The 20,786-nt window shown below is 40.2% G+C and overlaps 1 protein-coding gene across 8 annotated transcripts in view; it reads right to left on the minus strand.

The window, feature by feature from the left end:
• Window positions 1–20,786, minus strand: part of MAPKAP1 (MAPK associated protein 1) — a 234,100-nt gene that overhangs the window by 105,765 nt on the left and 107,549 nt on the right. For all 8 annotated transcript variants that reach the window (XM_058524053.1, XM_058524051.1, XM_058524047.1 and 5 more), the window contains one exon: window positions 724–900. In XM_058524053.1, the coding sequence (XP_058380036.1) occupies window positions 724–900 (177 nt within the window). The remainder of the gene's footprint in view (window positions 1–723; window positions 901–20,786) is intronic.

A 20,786-nucleotide genomic window follows, 5' to 3' on the forward strand; every position in this document is an offset into this window, starting at 1 on the left:
CGTGCCGGGGATCCGAACCTGGGTCGTCAGCAGCGAGCACACACACTTAACCGCTAAGCCACGGGGCCGGCCCTGGATCCTGTTATTTAATGTATCAATAAAGCCATACATACTACTATAGCACAGATTTGTTTAATAACTTGATAACTATTTAAATATAACAGAATTCTTTTGTACTCCTGTGAATTTTATTTTCTGCATTTACAAACACTTTTCTGAAAAGGGCTTTACTAGACTGCCAAAGGCACAGGAAAGCTTAAGAACTTCTGCTCAGCCTAAAGGAAGGCAACCAAGAGGAAAAATCAAATTTGATCTGAACAAAGTTGGAAAGAAAAACAAGCATTTTAAGTCACAAGAAAGAAGTGGCTGTGATGTACATTTTCATTTAGTTTGGAGTCCTTGAAGAGAAAGTGGAAAACCCAGAATATGTGCTTCACAGGCTCCAAAGTATCCCAGTATTTCCAGAGGCCTGGTTCATAGAAATGACATTCAGACGCATACCTAACACAGTTTGCTACTGCAAAGCAGTCTGCATTTAATCTAGGTACAAAGGCATGAAATACAATGCAGATGTTGTCCCTAATATCTCTCTGGAAGTAAGCATTACATGTGGACTCTTCACATACCAAATATCATTCACTTGATGAACAAAACCAAAATTAAATCCAAAATACTAGAAGGTAGAGATGAGATACTAAGATAAGTAACAGCGTCAACACTCACATTCGAACAAAGAGCGACTCTTTGGATGTCAGACCAGGAGATGAATACTTTTCAACCAGGGCCAAGGTACTGAAGCCAAACTTATGAATGGGCTCGTTGGAATCCAGTGGGGGGAAATCTGTGTCAACCTCTCCATCATCCTCAGCGATATGCAGGCAGTAGGCACTGACATTGTCACTGAAAGAAAAACCAAAAAGGTGAGTGAATACCAACGTGAGGGAGGGACAAGGAGACCAGAGGCTACGGTGTACAGAAGACAAACTGGATTGCTGTTCTTTACCTCAAAGCCTGTTGAGACAGATCCCCCAAGCATATTGCATTTGATAAAAAGAAAACACAGGGCAGTGCAAATGGGGAGAAAAACAATGTGAAAGGAGAGCCTCTATACTACTCTATGCTTCCAACAAATACTCATTGAGCACCTGTTGTAGGAAGACACAGAACTTTCCCCCTTAGATCAAAGATGAGATTTAGTATCAGCCCTCAAGGAAGCTTACAGTATAGCTGGGGGGAAAAGTAAGCACTACATTAGCTATAATATAAATGTAAATAAAATAAATATCACAAAAGAGATATAAACAAAACTATAAAGGAGGAAAAAATTATTTGGGGGGAATCAGAGGCCTCTGACTTATGGTCAGGATTAAGAAAATATCTGTGCTCTAGCTCAGGAGAAGTACTCAATGTAACTAAGACAGTCTATACGGTTCTCCTTTCTTTGAAGAAAAGCAGACTCACTTGGCAGGATCTGATTCCCAACACCAAGGATACTTAATAGAGTAAAAACAAATGCCCTGATTCATCCTGACACAGATATCTGGCCCTCTCAAGGACTTCTGGACTTTTCTCACTTCCCTAGAATGTCCAATCAGTAATCCCAGATTCTACCCTTGCCCAGTTTAGAATCAATACACACCTCCTTCTCTTTCTTTGGGGGAAGTTAAGTCAATTTGTTGAAAAGGGTGGGAAACTATGCCAACATAAAAACAATTTAAAACTGAAGTCAACTTAAATACTTTAAGATACCCTGCTCCAAAGTTGAATTGTGAAACTGCAAATTTGTTAGCATTCAGAAGCATGAACCTAATAGTTCACAAAGCAATAGGATTCTAAATTCTGCAGCTTAAATTTGGAATTTTAATTATATGATTGATGCTTAAATTAATTAATTGCAAAGTGTATGCTAATTGTTTAATTGGTTTCTTGATCTATATAGATCATTTTTTGAATTAAATGAGTTGATTTACAAAGTTTATTGATTGGATGTGACAATGAATTATTTCACTGACTACCTGATTTGCAATTTTCCCAATTAATTCACAAATCTTTAGCTGCAACTCAGCTCATTGAGAGAGAGCCTATTTCAGGTGATCTATACTCAGTCTGTCATGACTAAGAGATATTTATTATATAAAACAGGTAATAAGGACAGATTAAAATTAATGGGAACTGTAAATATGTTAAATGAATGGATAACAAGAAAGTAATCTAGCTATGTTTGTCACTATAAATTTCATGTATTTGCAATGCTGTTTTAAGAAATTTAAAATTCATCTCTGAATAGTAAGGGAAACTACGGATCTTGGCAAGAGGTTACTAACCTAACAAACACAAAAAACTGACAGAAGCAGAAGAAAGCAATTTAGATGAGAAAAATGTCATGGTATAGTAGCTAAGAGTTTTGTAACCAGAAGGACTTGAGTTGAAACCGAAGCTCCATCACTCATGGGCTATGGGATTTCAGAGAATAAGCTTTACCTCCTTGAGTTTCAGTTTCCACTTCTATAAAAATGGTATAATCACGTAACTGAGAGGTGGCTGTGAAGATTAGATAATATATGTAGCATCTAGCACAGAACAGAGGTAAAAAACAAATGGTATGGTAACTATAATAAAGTCAGATGGAAAACAACTTCTACAGTTATGTCAATCTTTAAAGATAAATTGTGGGTACATATTAGAACAACAAAGCAACAGTGCAATTGAGCGACACGTTCCATGTGCATACATCTGTAACGGGAGTTAAGTTAACATGTCCATTGTGCTCCAGCCTTGGGGCCACTGAGCCTCTGGGGTTTTATGAACAGGGCAGACACTGATGAAGCAAGCAACAGACAGCACAGATTATTTATTGCTGTGTAAATCATCCTGAGGAATGTCTGTGATTCTCCAGCACCACAGAGGTTTTAAGGGCAAATAATAAGCCTATTGATCAAAGCAGAAAGCCAAACATCGGCATCAAGAATTCTGCTTTGATTGTCATGGGGCACCCCCAAATCCCCTCAAAACAAACTCAACACATGTCACAGGCTAAGATCTGAGAGCTAAAAGACTCACTGCCAAGTGCTATTATTCTCCTCAGTTCTTAAATACAAAGTGAGAAATCACTTACTCATTCAAAAAACATTTGTGAAGTGCCTACCCTGTGCTGAGCCTGTCCTAAGCACCGGGAACAAAGCAAGGAAAAAAATGAATGATTCACCGGGTATTAAATAAGACTAACGGAAGTCTTTTCTGTCATTAGTAAAGTTTAACAGCAAACAGTGCTCCAACCCCTACAACCCCAAAATTGAACACCTGAGGGGAAAATGACTAGAATTCCATATTCTATGCATGGACACATCGGTTCCTTTGTGCCTTACAAAAGAATCCTTAATAAAAGAAGCTACCATGGTATTTTTTTTTTAATAATTTTATTTATTAATTTATTTTTTCCCCCAAAGCCCCAGCAGATAGTTGTATGTCATAGCTGCACATCCTTCTAGTTGCTGTATGTGGGACACAGCCTCAGCATGGCCGGAGAAGCGGTGCGTCGGTGCACACCTGGGATCCAAACCCGGGCCGCCAGCAGCGGAGCGCACGCACTTAACCGCTAAGCCACGGGGCCGGCCCGCTACCGCGGTATTTTGACTTCCAAAACTGCGTCAGGACTCCAAATTAGTACAAGTACAATAAGCATCATTAGCTATATTTATCGAATGCTATGTGCCGGACACTGTGCAAAGTGGTTTAGACACATAAGCTCACTGAATCTTCACATCAACTCTGTGAGTCATTTATTATTATTTCTATTTTACAAATTACAAAACTGAGGTTCAATGAGGTTAAGTGGTTTGCTCAAGACTAAACAGCATGTAAGCAATAGAGCTGCGATTCAAACCTAGGCTGTCAAAAGCCCTCACTCTAGGGGCCGGCCCTGTGGCATAGCAGTTAAGTTCGCGTGCTCCACTTCAGCGGCAGGGTTCGCAGGCTCTGATCCCGGGCGCGGACCGACGCACTGCTTGTCAAGCCATGCTCTGGTGGCGTCCTATATAAAGTAGAGGAAGATGGGCACGGATGTTAGCCCAGGGCCAGTCTTCCTCAGCAAAAAGAGGAGGACTGGCAACGGATGTCAGCTCAGGGCTGATCTTCCTCACACACATAAAAAAGCCCTTACTCTTGACCTTCACTGATCCCTCTGCCAAAGCCATGGCGTGTCAAGACTTCCCAAGGCCCTTGGGAACCCACGTGCCTATGGAAATGCTACATACTTTGAAAAGGAGGAGGAAACCACGACATATTACTTATAAAAAATTAGAAGCTCAGAGAGATTTATTTCTACCTCCTCACTTTTACAGATGGGGAATAGATGCCTAGAAAAGAGGAATGACATGCCCAGGATCACCCAGTTAAACAGTGGCAAAGCTGGTCCTAGAGAACTCAGATTGCCTTACTTCTCTTCCATTACTTTTTGACCAAATCAGAAATTGGTAGCATTTTGAAAAGGGGAGAGAAAAAAGGGGCAGGTGTGGTCCCTGACTCAGGAATCCCCCAAATATAGACATCTGGAGCTTATAAAACAGTAAAAAGAGGGGCGTCTCCTTACGACATAGTTTGGTAGAATGAAGGGGGAGGTCTGCAGTCAGATCTGTTTTTTGTTTGGTTTTTTTAATTTTTTTTTTTTAATCTTCCTTTATTGTATCTTTTCTTTTTCTTTTTTTTTTTTTTTTGTGAGGAAGATCAGCCCTGAGCTAACATCCATGCCAATCCTCCTCTTTTTGATGAGGAAGACTGGCCCTGGGCTAACATCTGTGCCTATCTTCCTCCACTTTATATGGGACACCGCCACAGCATGGCCTGACAAGCAGTGCGTCGGCGCGCGCCCGGGGTCTGAACCCAGGCTGCCAGCAGCGGACCACGCGCACTTAACCACTACGCCACGGGGCCTGCCCCCAGATCTGGTTTTAATGCTACCTCAACTACTAACCAGCTGTGTGACCACATCTCTCTGAGCTCCATTTTCTCATCTATAAAAAGCTTTCCTCGATTTCTATAGGAGAATCATTTGGATTTCTAGAGAATCCAACTGACTCTCCACTGTGGTCTTACAGAACTTGGTTAATATTTCTGCATATAACTTATCATATTGCTCTTTTTCTTATTTATGCATCTACATTCTCCTGAAGAGCAGGGATTCTTCCATTGTCTTTGTGTCATCAGTGAAGAGTAAAATGGCTGGCATTTAGAAGGTACTTAACAAATATTCGTTGATGAATGAATATATGAATGTGTAAACTGAATCACTACCCATGAAAAAAACATAAAGGGTGTTATTAATGATGTGTGTGTTAACGAGAAGAGGAGAAGTAATAAGCTTTTCTTTTTCTTTTTCTTGCTTGCCACACTGATATCTGTTAACCAAATGGGGCTTTCTAGGCAATGCACATGTGTCAAAGATTGCAATTCAAGACAAGAGGAAAAGGCACAGGAAGAGGTGAGGATGAAAGAGGCATTTTTACAGTTCATCAAGATATGGTTACTGGCATTTCACTTTTTTACACTGAGAAATTATCACAATCATGTGAAAATGTTCAATTATATATATATATAAAAAGACTAGAAGTGGGGGCCGGCCCGGTGGCACAAGCGGTTGAGTGCGTGCGCTCCACTGCGGCGGCCCAGGGTTCGCTGGTTCGGATCCCAGGCGCACACCGATGCACCGCTTGTCAAGCCGTGCTGTGACGGCGTCCCATATAAAGTGGAGGAAGATGCGCACAGATGTTAGTGCAGGGCCAGTCTTCCTCAGCAAAAAAAGAGGAGGATTGGCAGATGTTAGCACAGGGCTGATCTTCCTCATGTACACACAAAAAAAAGACTAGAAGGAAAAGTACCAAAAAGTTTACAAAGGTTATGTTTACATTTAATCAATGAACACTTATTTCTTTCTAAATTTCTGTACTTTCCAGATGTCCCATAATGAGTATGTATAACTTTCATTTTCCTTTCTTTATAAAATATGTATTTTTTGATAAGGGTAATAATACGTGCTTACTATAGACAATTTAGAAATAAGGAACAGTACAAAGAAGAGTGGGAAATCTCTTACCCTAAGACACAGAAAGAATCACCTGTCCTAGAGACTCTGAGCATTGCCTGCCTCACCCATGTCCCATGATTCCTAAGTGTGGTGATTTCCCCTACCAAGCTCTGGAATTACAGGATAAATAACCATACCTACTAAATAAGGGTCTTGTAAGGATTAAACGACTTAATTCATTGCACGGTGCCTGGCATGAAGAAGGATTCTCATTTTGCCAAGATTTTCTTCCACCCCTTCTGATTACACAGAAGCAGAATTAACTATCTAACAGAAGCATGGCAGATATCATGAGATAGAGAAACCCCAAAGTCCTGCTTGTGAGTCACTAGCAGAGAGGGAGGAACGATTACTAACGAACACATACAGGACAATTGGGTCCACAGGAAAGAGGCTTACTTTTCGAGTTGGGTTGGTACAGAAGGAGCAGTCGCCCCAGTGACCATGAAGATTGTGCGAGGACTGGAAGTTTGAACAACGAATGGATGCAAAATGAAGCCTGTTGCCAGAAAGAGATCCTTGTGGGGGAGATATATTTCCAAAGCTTTAATGAGGACAAGTAACTGAATTTCACTTATTGATATTTCATCAAATAAAGCTAAAATTTTTCATTAGAAAAATTTATTTCATTGAATTGTTGACCAATATTCATTTTATGATCAAAAGCCAGTATGACTGGGCCGGCCCGGTGGCGCAAGTGGTTGGGTGCGCGTGCTCCGCTGCGGCGGCCCAGGGTTCGCTGGTTCGGATCCCGGGCGCGCACCGACGCACTGCTTGGTGAGCCATGCTGTGGCGGCGTCCCATATAAAGTGGAGGAAGATAGGCACCGATGTTAGCCCAGGGCCGTCTTCCTCAGCGAAAAAGGAGGAGGATTGGCAGATGTGAGCTCAGGGCTGATCTCCTCACAAAAAAAAAAAAAAAAAAAAAAAGCCAGTATGACTTTTATGAAGAGATAGAAGCCTAGCACATATATAGATGGTATTTAATTCATATATGAAAATTCAGGAGCACTCCAGGAAGCATCCCAGATGTCTACCAAATGTGGTCTAACATGTTCAATTTACATACTTATGAAAATTCACTCTTATCTTTGGAAAATGTGAAACACACTTAAGTATGATGACCGAACAGATGAATGCTTATTGTCTTTTTTAATGAAAGATAAAAGAGCACATGATTCTGAAATGTCCAGAACTCTCACTACTTGGGCTTTGCTGTCTATTTTTATGACAGCATCAATATTAAGAGTGTCAGGCAGTAGCAAGAGAAAGAAAGGTCCTGAGGGTTGCAGCTCACAAGTTCATCTCTTTCAAGTCAGAGAAAAGATTTTTAACTGTCAAGATTTCCTTTTCTCCAAAATAACGTCCCCATAAATGGACAGTAAAAACTGATAAATAATATCATAAGGTTTGTCCAGCCACAGCAACCTCACACAAGAATAGTTAAGTCTAAATTTTCTGGTAAAGAAGCTCTAGGGAGAAAATGCCCACTAATTTCTAAGTGGAAGCAAGACTTGCATATTGTTCTGTCTGAGCTCCTTTTTGGATAGTTTCTATTGCTGTGTCTTCAAGTTCATTCATTTTTTCTTTTGCAGTGTCTAATCTGCTGGTAATCTCATCTGGTGTAGTTTTCATTTCAGATACTATAGTTTTCATCTCTAGAAGTTCCATTTGGGTTTTTAAAAAAATATCTTCTACTTCTTTCCTCTTCATGTTCATGTTTCCCTTTATCATCTTGAACATACAGAGTGTGTTTATAGTAGCTGTTTTGACATTCTTGTTTGCTAATTCCATCATTTCTGGCATTTCTGGAAAGTCCTCCTTTGTACTGTCCTGAACTAGAGAGAGATTGTTAACAAATTCAGTTGGGAGAATTCTAAATTTCAGAAACTCATGAAGTCTATTACAAATTCACCCTGTAAACATTCACCCTCACCCTCAGTCCCACTATCAGAGGGACCTTTCAGAAACACAATGTGATACTGTCACCCCCCTGCTTAAAACTCCTCACTTCCTTTAGAATAAAAATAAAAGAGCCATTAAAAGTACCTGGCTTCCATAAAGCCTTCCCATTATACTTTGCCTTGCTTTCCAACCCAGTCTCCTGTCATTCCAGGACATATATCTTAGGCTCTAGTCACACCAACTGCCTGCAGTACCCTGATCAGGTCATACGCCAGCTCCCATCTCTGTACACACAAGCCTCTCAGTCCACAGGCTCCCTGTTCCAAGTCTGTCTAGTCATCTTTTGAGATTTAGTTTAAGCATCCATTCTACTGGGCAGGCTTCCCTGACATCCCTCCCACCCCTATTCAACCCAGTCCTCCATCTTCAGGCAGAATTAGAAAAGCCCTTCTCTATGTCCACACAGCACTCTGGATGCCCACTATTATAGCTAGTCTCAATGACAATGGAGCTGAAATTGTGTAATTTGGTGTCTGTCTCATTCGCTAGCCTCAATCTTGAGGCCATAAACTTTACTTGATGACTATATCCCCAGTGCCTTGCATAGTTCCTGGGATGGTATAGACAGCATGTAAATGCTTGCTGAATAAGTGATTTTAAGAATAAAATAATGGGCCGGCCCCGTGGCTTAGCAGTTAAGTGTGCGCGCTCCACGACTGGCGGCTGGGGTTCGGATCCTGGGCGCACACCAACGCACCGCTTCCTCGGCCATGCTGAGGCTGCATCCCACATACAGCAACTAGTGGGATGTGCAACTATGACATACAACTGTCTACTGGGGCTTTGGGGGAAAAAAGGGGAGGAGGTTTGGCAATAAATGTTAGCTCAGAGCCGGTCTTCCTCAGCAAAAAGAGGAGGGTTAGCATGGATGTTAGCTCAGGGTTGATCTTCCTCTCTCTCTCTCTCTCTCTCTCTCTCTCTCTCTCTCTCTCTCACACACACACACACACACACACACACACAAAAGAATAAAAAGATGGATAGATGCATGGATGAAAGGAAGGAGAGTATGAAGGAAAGAAGGACATCTCAGATGGTCATAATGTCTCTGGTGCTATCACCATGAGAAGAGCCTCATTTCTCTGTATAGCATGGTAGCTAAGACCAAGGGAAATGGTTGACCTTGGGTTCAAATCCTGACTCTGCCACTTGCTAAATATGTGATCTCAGGGAGTTACTCAGTTTCTCTTTGTTATTATCTATGACTTATAGAGCTGTTATAAGGAACACAGTAACACACTTACAGTGCTTGGCATGGGGCATGACACACAGCAGGCACTCCTGTGTGTTCGTATTTACCAACTCATTGCCTAGTACTGTGGTGACTCTGGCACTTGGGAAATGTTGACAATGGGCAATCTTTCTGTCCAGCTCCATGAACAAAGCGTTTGTAGTAACTCCTCTCAAATCTTCATTACTTAATGAAGTTATTATTACTTTCATTACTTAAATTACTTCATCATGTAAATAAACATATCACTGGGTTGAAAACATATAACTCAGTGATTTTTATTGAATAAAGGTTTGTAGACAGTCAGAAGCTTGTCTTAGCAGACACCCGGAGAAGGGCCTCCCTGGCATGGCAAGGGTGGAGAATTTCAGTCCAGACCCTTGGATGTTCCTACGTTCTCTCTTTCATTCCACAAATGATTTATTGAGCATTTGCTACACGTTAAGCACTACGGTACAAACTGGGGAATACAAGCCAATAAAATAGACATGGTCCAGGCTCCAAATTCATAGCCATCCTACTGCTTCTAAGACTTCTTCACTTGGGTATCTCTCAAGTAATCTCAGTCTTCATCACATCCAAAACCGAAATCTTTACTCACCCCAATCTGAACCTATTTATTCTCTAGGACATCCCATTTCAGCACCACCATCCACACAGCTTTTCAATGTCCAGTCTTAGGCCTTTATTTCTTTTCAAGCACCCATGCTGGAGGCTTCAATTAATATCTCTATGGAGGTGACTCCTAAATTCACATTTCTAGCTCATCTCTCTCTTTTTTAAACTCCAAACATGCAAATATAAATGATTATTTGAAAACTTCTCTTTTTTTTACAGCAAAGCCATCTCAAACTAACAGGCAGAAGACCAAATTCATGCTGCCCGTCCCACTCCCCTTCACAAACCAAAACCAAAACCATCTTCCAACGCTCCCTGTCTCAGTGAAGGGCACAACACAAAAACGTGAAAGTCAGAAGTCGTTGACGCCTCTCCTCTCCCACGTTTCCCACATCTAACCCATCCCTAAGTCCTGTGAACTTTACCTCTCAAATATTCCCAGAATCGGTCCACTTCTCTCAGTCTCCACTGTGGCCCCTGCCCACCTCTCAGTCTCACTCCACTCTATTTTCTCTTCCCCTCTTCGTGCTCCGGCCACACTGGCCTGCTTTAGTTTCCTGACCACAACATGCTTCCTCCTGCCACAGCGTGGCTGCCATGTGGTTCCCTCTGCCAGGAACCTCCTCCTGCCAAATGCCTCTGGTGTCACCTTCTCAGGAAAGTGCTCCTTGACTCCCAGCCTAGGTTCTCATAAATGGCATTCCTTTCATTCAGAGCACTTAACTCAGTTTTTAAGTAAATGTGATTTGGTTTAATTATTTGAATTATTTGTCCATTTCCCTCACCAGATTGTGGAATTCATGAAAGAGAGACAATGTCTGGTTCCACTCACCACTGTATACCCAGAAAAATGCCTGGTATATAGCAAACACTCAATAAATATTTATTGAATGCATGAATGAATACAAACGATAAGTGAAATGAGCCAGTTACAAAGTGCTATTACACTTGATAATTTCTTCTTCTCCACCAAATTGTAGATTTTTTGAGTACAGCTTTTGCATTTCTCTTGGTTTCCATTTTATCCTCAATACCTAGGGCCTGGAACTCCATAAATATTGGCTGAATGAAGGAATGACAAAGGATTAAGCCTTTGAGATTAAGCAGGATATCCAGAGGAGAAGAGTGAGAAAGCCATTTCTGATTAAGGAAACAGCAAAAGCAGACATGGTATCAGTGTCAAGAAGCCGCCAGTTAAAGAATGTAATGCGCCAGGATGCACGGGAGCATAGGTGGGGCTCAGAATGGGAAGGGTCTCTTAGGCTATATCATTTAGGCAAGTGGTTCTCAATGATGACTCTAAGGAATATACATTAGAAGCAGCAATAGAAGAAGAATAGATAGAGGTGGGTATGCAGACAGCAAAAAAAAGGGAAGTATAAAGAATTCAAATTGCCAAGTTGTCAGAAAACATATAATGTAAGGTCAAATATTCCTATATCCTTTCATAAGCCCATAAGGGCATCAGTGTATCACAGCACAGTACAATTGTTTGAGTCATCAAGAAAGGGCTAAATCATGCTACTCTTGCTGAACTACTACGAGTACTGGTTGTGGTAGTAGCTGGCTGTAGTTAAAGAATTTACCAGCAACAGATATGAACATTTACTGAGCACCTGGCATGTATTTTTTCATTTTATTTTCAAAACTAGTCTGTTAGAAAGTTTCTATCCTTTTACACACGAGAAAAACTGGAGTACATGGTGCTGAAGTAATTCATCCAAGATCGCCCTGATGGTAAGTATTAACACCAGAACTCAAACCCAGACTATGGCTTTGGATCCCACACTCTTAACCACTATGCTATTGCTCTGATTAAAAAGGCAGGGGAGGGGCTGGCCCGGTGGTGCAAGCGGTTAAGTACGCGTGCTCCGCTGCGGCGGCCCGGGGTTTGCCGGTTCGGATCCCGGGTGCGCACCAATGCACTGCTTGTTGAGCCATGCTGTGGCAGTGTCCCATATAAAGTGGAGGAAGATGGGCATGGATGTTAGCCCAGGGCCAGTCTTCCTCAGCAAAAAGAGGAGGATTGGCAGATGTTAGCTCAGGGCCGATCTTCCTCACACACACACAAAACAAAGGCAGGGGAAAATGTAAACACATTATAGAGAGCTTCTACAAAAAATCATTAAAATAAAGTTTGGTACTGAATGAGATAAACCCTCAACTATCTACAAAACCCACCAAGTTTCCCAAGGGCTCTAGGTAGCAGAGGTTACATTAGAATGATGAGAATCGCAGTGAACTCCACTGCATGGCTATACCATGTCTTAGTATACTCTATAGCTGCACTTTTCCAACATGTGGCAACTGAGCACTTGAAATGTGGCTAGTCTGAATTGAGATGTGCTGTAAATAGCAAATACCAGATATTGAAAACTTAATGACAAAAAAAAAGAACATTAAATATCTCATTAATAATTTTTATATCAATTACATGTTGAAATGAAATTGTAGCTGCAACGGGTTAAATAAAATATATTATGAAAATTAATTTCACTCATTTCGGGGAAACTTGTAAAAATGCAGTTACTAGAAATTTTAAAATTGCAAATGTGGCTCACATTTGCAGCTTGCATTATATATTTTTCCAGCTTTATTGAGATATAACTGACATATAACATCGTGTAAGTTTCAAGTATACATGTTAATTTGATACACTTACATATTACAAAATGTTTACTACCAAGTAGCATTAACTAACATTTCCATCATGTCACATAATTATCATTTCTTTTCTATGGTACAAACATTTAAGATCTATTCCCTCAGCAACTTTCAAGTATATAATACAGTATTGTTAACTGTAATTGCTGTGCTGTACATTAGATCCCCAGAACTTATTCAACTTCTAACTGGAAGTTTGTACCCTTTGACCAACACCTCCCCACTTCTCCCATCCCCCAACCCCTGGTAACCACCATTCTAATCTCTGTTTCTATAAATTTGGTTTTTTTAGATTCCACATATAAGTGATATCATACAGTATTTGTCTTTCTCTGTCTGGTTTATCTCTCTTAGGATCATGTCCTCAAGGTCCATCCATATTGTCACAAATGGCAGGATTTGCTTCTTTCTCATAGCTGAATAATATATATATACACACATACCCACCATGTCTTCTTTATCCATTCATCCATAGACACACACTTAGGTTATTTCCATATTTTGGCTATTGTGAACAATGCTGCAACGAACATGGGAGTGCAATTATCTCTTTGAGACTCTGTTTTTTTGTGTGTGTGTGTGAGGAAGATTAGCCCTGAGCTAACATTAGATGCCAATCCTCCTCTTTTTGCTGAGGAAGATTGGCCCTGGGCTAACATCCGTGCCCATCTTCCTCTATTTTTTTTATATGGGACGCAGCCACAGCATGGCTTTACAAGCGGTCCATCAGTGTGTGCCCAGGATCCGAACCTGTGAACCCCGGGCTGCCGAAGCGGAACGCATACACTTAACTGCTACGCCACCAGGCCAGCCCCGAGATCCTGTTTTCATTTCCTTTGGATGCATACCCAGAAGTGGAATTGCTGGATCATACAGTAGTTCTATTTTTAATTTTCTGAGGAACCTCCATACTGTTTTCCATAGTGCTTGTATCAATTTACATCCTACCAACAGTGCACAAGGGTTCCCTTTTCTCCACATCCTCGCCAACACTTGTTATATCTCATTTTTTTGATGATAGCCATTCTAACAGGTGTGAGGTGATTGTATTATGTTTCTTTTGGACAGCACTACTCTATAGCCAGAAATTTCTACTCACTGAGCATGGCAATAATCTCCAAAGTATACTACTCCAGCTTTCTAGACTATAGCAAAATTCTTCAGGCTTTTAGTAGCTCACCTGTCAGTAGCCTGATAAAGAGCAATAGTAAATAAAAGACCAGTGAAATATGTTGAATGTCTAAGGGACAACTGAAAAAAAGAAAGCAAGGAATGTCCATTCTAGTGTACAATGGAATCATAATATATGACTAAAGTCTCTGCATAAAAATTGGGACTAGTCAAAATTACCCTTGAAAATCCCTTAAATTATCTATGGAGTAGAGTAAATGTGGTTTTGTGTAAAGAGCAGGTGTATACATCCCATATCTCAAGTTCATGACAGGGTAAAACCTCACTGAATTTTATTTTTCTTTCCTTTACAAACAGGTGTTACTAAAAGATATTGTTTCACTCTTGAATCTGACAGAGAAATATAAATTAAGGAATGTTTTAAAAAATCTTACAGGTCAGAAATAGATCTACACAAATATAGTCACATGATCTTTGACAAAGGAGCAAAGGCAATTCAACGGAGAAAGGATGTTTTTTTCAACTGGATATTCACCTGCAAAAAAAAAAAAATGAAATCTAGGGGCTGGCCCCGTGGCATAACGGTGAAGTGCGTGCGCTCCGCTGCTGGCGGCCTGGGGTTCGGATCCTGGGCACGCACCGATGCACCACTTGTCAGGCCATGCTGTGGCGGCGTCCCATATAAAGTGGAGCAAGATGGGCACAGATGTTAGCCCAGGGCCCGTCTTCCTCAGCAAAAAAAAAAAGAAAGAAAGAAAGAAAGAAAGAAATCTAGACATAGACCTTACACCTTTCACAAAAATTAACTCTAAATGGATCACAGACCTAAATGTAAAGCACAAAACTATAAAGCTTCTAGAAGATAACACAGGGGAAAATCTAGGTAATCTTGGGTTTGATAATGACTTTTTAGATACAACACCAAAAGCACAATCTATGAAAGAAAAAATTGATAAGCTGGAGTTCATTAAGATGAAAAACTTCTGCTCTATAAAAGATGCTGTTAAGAGAATGAAAAGATAAGACATAGATTGGGAGAAAATCTTCATAAAACACATATCTGATAAATATACAAAGAACTCTTAAAACTCAACACTAAAAAAACAACCTGATTAAAAACATAGGAAGGGGCTGGCCCGGTGGTGCAAGTGGTTAAGTGCATGCACTCCACTGTGGCAGCCCGGGGTTCGCCGGTTCGGATCCCGGGCGTGCACTGACACACTGCTTGTCAGGCCATGCTATGGCTGCGTCCCATATAAAGTGGAGGAAGATGGGCACGGATGTTAGCCCAGGGCCAGTCTTCCTCAGCAAAAAAAAAAAAAAAAAAAGAGGAGGATTGGCAGATGTTAGCACAGGGCTGATCTCCTCACACACACACACAAAAAATTCGGCAAAAGACCTGAATAGACAGCATACCAAAGAAGACAAACAGATGTCAAATAAGCATATCAAAAGATGTTCAACATCATCTCATTAGGGAATTGCAAATTAAAACAACAATGAGATACCACTGCACGTAGAATAGCTAAAATCCAGAACATGTACAAAACCAAATGCTGGTGAGGATGTGGCACAGGAACTCTCATGCATTGCTGATAGAAATGATAAATGGTATAAACCACTTTGGAAGACAGTTGGGCAGTTTCTTAGAAAGCTAAACAGAGGCTTACCATGCAATCCAGCAACTGTTGTCCTAGGTATCTGCAAAATGAATTGAAAACTTATGTCCACACGAAAACTTGCACATGAATGTTTATAGCAGCTTTATTCATAATTGCCAAAACTTGGAAGCAACCAACTTGTCCTTCAATAAGTGAATGGAAAAACAAACTGTGGTATATCCATACAATGGAATATTATTCAGCAATATGAAAAATGAACTATCAAGCCACAAAAAGACATGAAGGGAACTTAAATGCATATTGCTAAGTGAAAGAAGCCAGTCTGAAAAGGCTACATATAGTATGATTCCACCTAGCTGACATTCTGGAAAAATGCAAAACTATCAAGACAGTAAAAAGATGAGTGGTTGCCAGAGGTGAGGAAGGAGCGATGAACAGATGGAGCACAGGGCATTTTTAGGGTGGTGAAACCACTCTATATGATACAATCATTAGAGCTGTACAAGACAAAGAATGTACCCTAATGTAAACTACTGACTTTAGTTAATAAATAATGTATCAACACTGGTTCATCAATTGTAATAAATACACCACAGTAACGCAAGATGCTGATAATAGGGGGAAATGAAGAGCAAGCAGGAAGGAGATGAAATTTTAAAAAAATCTTACAGGTAACCAGCCTTAGAATTAAAAATAAATTGAAATAAAAAATAAAGTATAAAAAATAAAGCTTAAAACAAGTTGACTAACATGAAACCAACATGTTAGTGGTTATAATAAATGTTAGTAAGATAAACTTCCCTATGAAAACACAGTGACTTAGATTGGGTCAAAAAAGAAAAATCTCACAAAATTATTCAACATATCTAAAACAAAAAGGCAAAAGTAAAAGGCTGAACAAAGATATATTAGGCAAGTGCAAAGAAGAACACAGGGAAAAAAGTTCTATTACTGACATAAAGCAAAGAAAAAGGCAGGACACGATACATAAATAAAACAAACAGGACTTTCATATTGAAAAAAGTACAACTCACAATAAAGATATGAAATGCATGAATCTTTTTTGTACACTAAAATATATAAAGTGGAAACTGTTGAAATCTCAAGAGAAATTGACAAATGCACAAGAAAATAGAAATTTTCATCCATTTCTCTTAATCATCCACAGACCAAATAGTCAAAAAATGTAAGAACATAATAGTAATTATAAGATGTGATTTATAAGTATATATTGAATTCTGTAACCTATAGAGAATAATTTTTTCCAGAATCCACTGTTTATAAAAATTTATTGTATAGTAAGTCCCCAAAATATAAATAAATCTCTAAGTAGAAATTTTATAGGTCACATTTTCTGACAAAAATTCAATAAACATGAATCTATTTAACAAAGTTTAAATTAAAAAATTCAACTACCTAGAGATTGAAATTATTTCAGTTAGTTTCTTCCAAATGTTTCCCCTAAAATCAGTGCATCAAAATAAGCAAGGAATCAGCTTAAATACCATATTCCAATCTTGCTCAAGAATTAACAGGTATAAGAGGAAGCCAAGAATTCCAGCCAAATTCTCCATTCCTTCCCTGGGGCCAAAGCCTACTATCATAGACCATTATCAAGGCACAGAGGCAGGAGAATGATATTCTTAAATAAATGGTTTTCTTGACAACCAGAGTGAATTGGAGGAAAGCTCTCCCATTCATCCAGCAATTTGGTCCCCTGTGAATGAAGAGCTCTTCCACAGGGCCAATCCACTGGAAAAGATCAAATAAGGATCTATTCCAACACTTACGTACAAACAGAGCAACTATTAAAAAACATCAACATGCTAGGTACACTCAGGAATATAAATCTTAAGATGTACTCAACTTCAGAGGCTTACAAGCTAATATAAAAGATAATCTCTACTTTGGGGGTTCAGAATTGCTAATTAAATTGTTTGAATCTTCCTTATCCTTACTAATTTTTGGTCTGCTTCCTTTATCCATTTCTGATAGGAATGTATTGAAATTTCCCATTTTGACTGTGGATCAGTCAATGCCTCTTTATAATTTCCTTAAAATACGAGACTATGTTGCTAGATGCATACATAGTCAGAATTATTGTATTATCTTGGTGGGCTATTCCTGTTTTCATTATACGGTTTACCAAAATATTTCTATTGATGTGTTTTTTGCCTTAAATTCTGTTTGACTCACTGCCACCGCTCCCCACACCCGCAACCTCCATCCCTGTTGGCCAAGTGAAGCTGAAGACCCTGCCCGGGAAAGAGGAAGGAGGGATGGCTGCCTGCCGGCTTTTGGGTTGAGAAGGAAGGAAGGGTCTTTTGGAGAGCAAAAGTTTTCAATTTTAATGAAGTCCAATTTATCAATTCTTTTTCTATTATGGATCATGCTTTTAGTGTCATGTATAAGAACTCTTCACCTAGCCCTCAATCCCAGATTTTCTCCCCTGTTTTCTTCTAAAAATTTTATAGTTTCACATTTAAGTCACCATTCATTTTGAATTCACTCTACACAAGGTATGAGGTTTAGGTTGTAGTTGATTTTTTTGGCTTATGGATGTCCAATTGCTCCAGTACCATTTGTTGAAAAGGCTATCTTTTCTCCATTTAATTTGTATGTGCTTTTAATACAAAGACTCGTTCATATCTGCTTTCAATTCTGGGAAATTCTCTGGCATTATCTCTCAAATATTGTTTCTCTGCTATTCCCTCCATTCTCTGCTGCACACATGGGAGGTTTTCAATCTTTCTTCCATGTTGCTTAACTTACTCATCTTTCATTATTTGTATCTCTTTATCTCTGTGTTACATCTGCTAGGTTGAATTCATTAGTCCCTTCTTTCAACTCATTCCCTCTTTAACTTGGCCCAGTCTAGAGTTTATCTCATACACTCTTTTTTTTTTACTGCATTTTATATTTCCAGTACTTTTTTTTTTTTTTTTTTTTTTTTTGTGAGGAGATCAGCCCTGTGCTAACACCCGCCAATCCTCCTCTTTTTTTGCTGAGGAAGACGGCCCTGGGCTAACATCTGTGCCCATCTTCCTCCACTTTATATGGGATGCCGCCACAGCATGGCTTGCCAAGCAGTGCGTCGGTGCGCGCCCGGGATCCGAACCAGCGAACCCCCGGCCGCCGCAGCGGAGCGCGCGCACTTAACCGCTTGTGCCACCGGGCCGGCCCCTATTTCCAGCACTTTTAATTGGTTCTTTTCTAAATCCACCTCTTGATCCTCATCTGTTCGGTTTTGTTTCACAATTTCCTAGAAGTTTACCATGGATGTTATTCCTTCATCTCTTTGATGATTTTAAACATATTTACTTGAAATTATTTTTCAGATTGCTTTATTATATTTTGTTGGGAGTGAATTATTATTATATTGTCTTTCTTTCTTAGTACTAGTTATACTCATTTGCTTTGGAATTTTATTTGCTAGCTCTTCTTGAATAGGAATACTTTCTATCTCTCTCTCTCTCTCTCTCTCTCCTCCCCTTCCCCCTCACCCTTTCCTGTCTAGTGCTTTTATAGACATGGCCCGCATCTTCCATCCTTGTCCGATCAGAGGCCTCCAGTCTAAAACCAGGTATTATATTGGCAGCTCAGGGTTCCTATCCTTTGGCAACACCAGGGATATCATAAACCCAGGCACATCATGGCCAGGTCCTGGTCACACTGCTATCTCTATTCCTCTGCCACCCCAGGAACACAACTTTAAACAAGCCACAGACCCAAGCAACTTTGTTCAGTTTCTTTTCATAGGTAGGACAGTCCCACCCCAGCTCCTAGTTTCCAGCAGTGAGACTCCCTCTGTCCCCATCCAGGTATGAAGTTCCTTTGGTCCCCATACCCTCAAACAGCATTTCCCACTCTTTTTTGACATCATGGTATACTTAGAAAATGTATGTGAATGGCGCACAGGTAGATGGATGAGACTGTTCCCTACACAGAAATGATGGGCTGGGGGCTCTGACCTCTAGGCCCTGCCTAGCTGCTCTGAAGCCTGAGAAAAATCAGTATTTCACATACTGGTAAACTCATTCACGGCATGTTCTTTAGGAAATAATACTCTAAAAGAATCAACTCCTAACACACACTGCCTATTTCTGTACTTGGTTCTGTTTCCAGTCCATGAGGGTGTTTACCTTGTTATTAAAGTACAACTTTGTCAATAACACATTTCATCTATCATTACTATGTATTTGGAGCAGAATACAGACTTTGAAGCATGAATGTAAAGGGCCATCATACCCAGAGGTCCATGCTCTTCCCTCTGTTTAGAATACCCTCCTCTCAACCTCTCTGCATCACTTTTTCCTACTCCTCCTTCAGGTTTCAGTGTAGATGTCACTTAATCAAGGCTGCTTTTCATGACTCCACTCTCACCACCCGATATGGGGTCAGATCTTCTCACAGAATCTGATTTTACTTTGTGTTTTTATTGTTATATTATTATTGCTTACTAATCTTAGACAATAAGCTCCTTGATGGCATGAACTGCCTTTTTCACTTCTCTATTTCCAGATCTAGCGCAATACCTGCAGTCACTATGGACTCAACAAATATTTTAATATCACCTATAACAGAGTTTCAAGGAAGGGAGTATAAGGTAACAGTGAAGAGTGGGGGCTCTGGAGTCAGAGATTCCTGGGTTTAATCCCCAGTTCTATCACTTACTGTGTGATTTAGGAAAGTTACTTAGCCTCTCTAAGCTTTAGTTTCCTCATCTGTAAAATGTACGACACTGTTCAAGTCCCGTCTTTGTTACTTACTAGCTGTGGAACTCCGGGCAAGTTCCTTTCCCTCTTTTTCAGTTCCTGCACTAAGCAATGTTTTAAGGATTAACTCAGACAACATACATAAAGTCACCAGCACGGTGACACCCTTTCCTGTTTTCTTGCTTCCACTTCATGCTGAAAAGGCACAACACCACAGCTCAGATCTGAGCAGAGCTGCTGACTCAACCCTTTTCTGAGCCTAGGTGGTATCCTGGTTGAAAAGGCTTTCTATTGCCACAGGAGCAATAAAGATTATCTTTATACCCACAATTTATTCAGGCAAAGTGGAGGGCAATGTCAATAAGAACTTGAAAGAATAATTTGTGTGTGTGTGTGTGTGAGGAAGATCAGCCCTGAGCTAACATCCATGCTAATCCTTTTTTTTTTTTTTTTTTGCTGAGGAAGACCGGCTCTGAGCTAACATCTATTGCCAATCTTCCTCCTTTTTTTTCCCCAAAGCCCCAGCAGATAGTTGTATGTCATAGCTGCACGTCCTTCTAGTTGCTTTATGTGGGACGTGGCCTCAGCATGGCCGGAGAAGCGGTGCATCGGTGCGCGTCCGGGATCCGAACCTGGGCCACCAGCAGCGGAGTGCGCGCACTTAACCGCTAAGCCACGGGGCCGGCCCTTGAAAAAATAATTTTAAGTGCAAATTTAAGTGAAAAAAAAACAACAGCAGATCGGACCATTCTAACTCTGAAA

The sequence above is a fragment of the Diceros bicornis genome, chromosome 28 (assembly GCF_020826845.1).
Source record: "Diceros bicornis minor isolate mBicDic1 chromosome 28, mDicBic1.mat.cur, whole genome shotgun sequence".
NCBI lineage: Eukaryota > Metazoa > Chordata > Mammalia > Perissodactyla > Rhinocerotidae > Diceros > Diceros bicornis.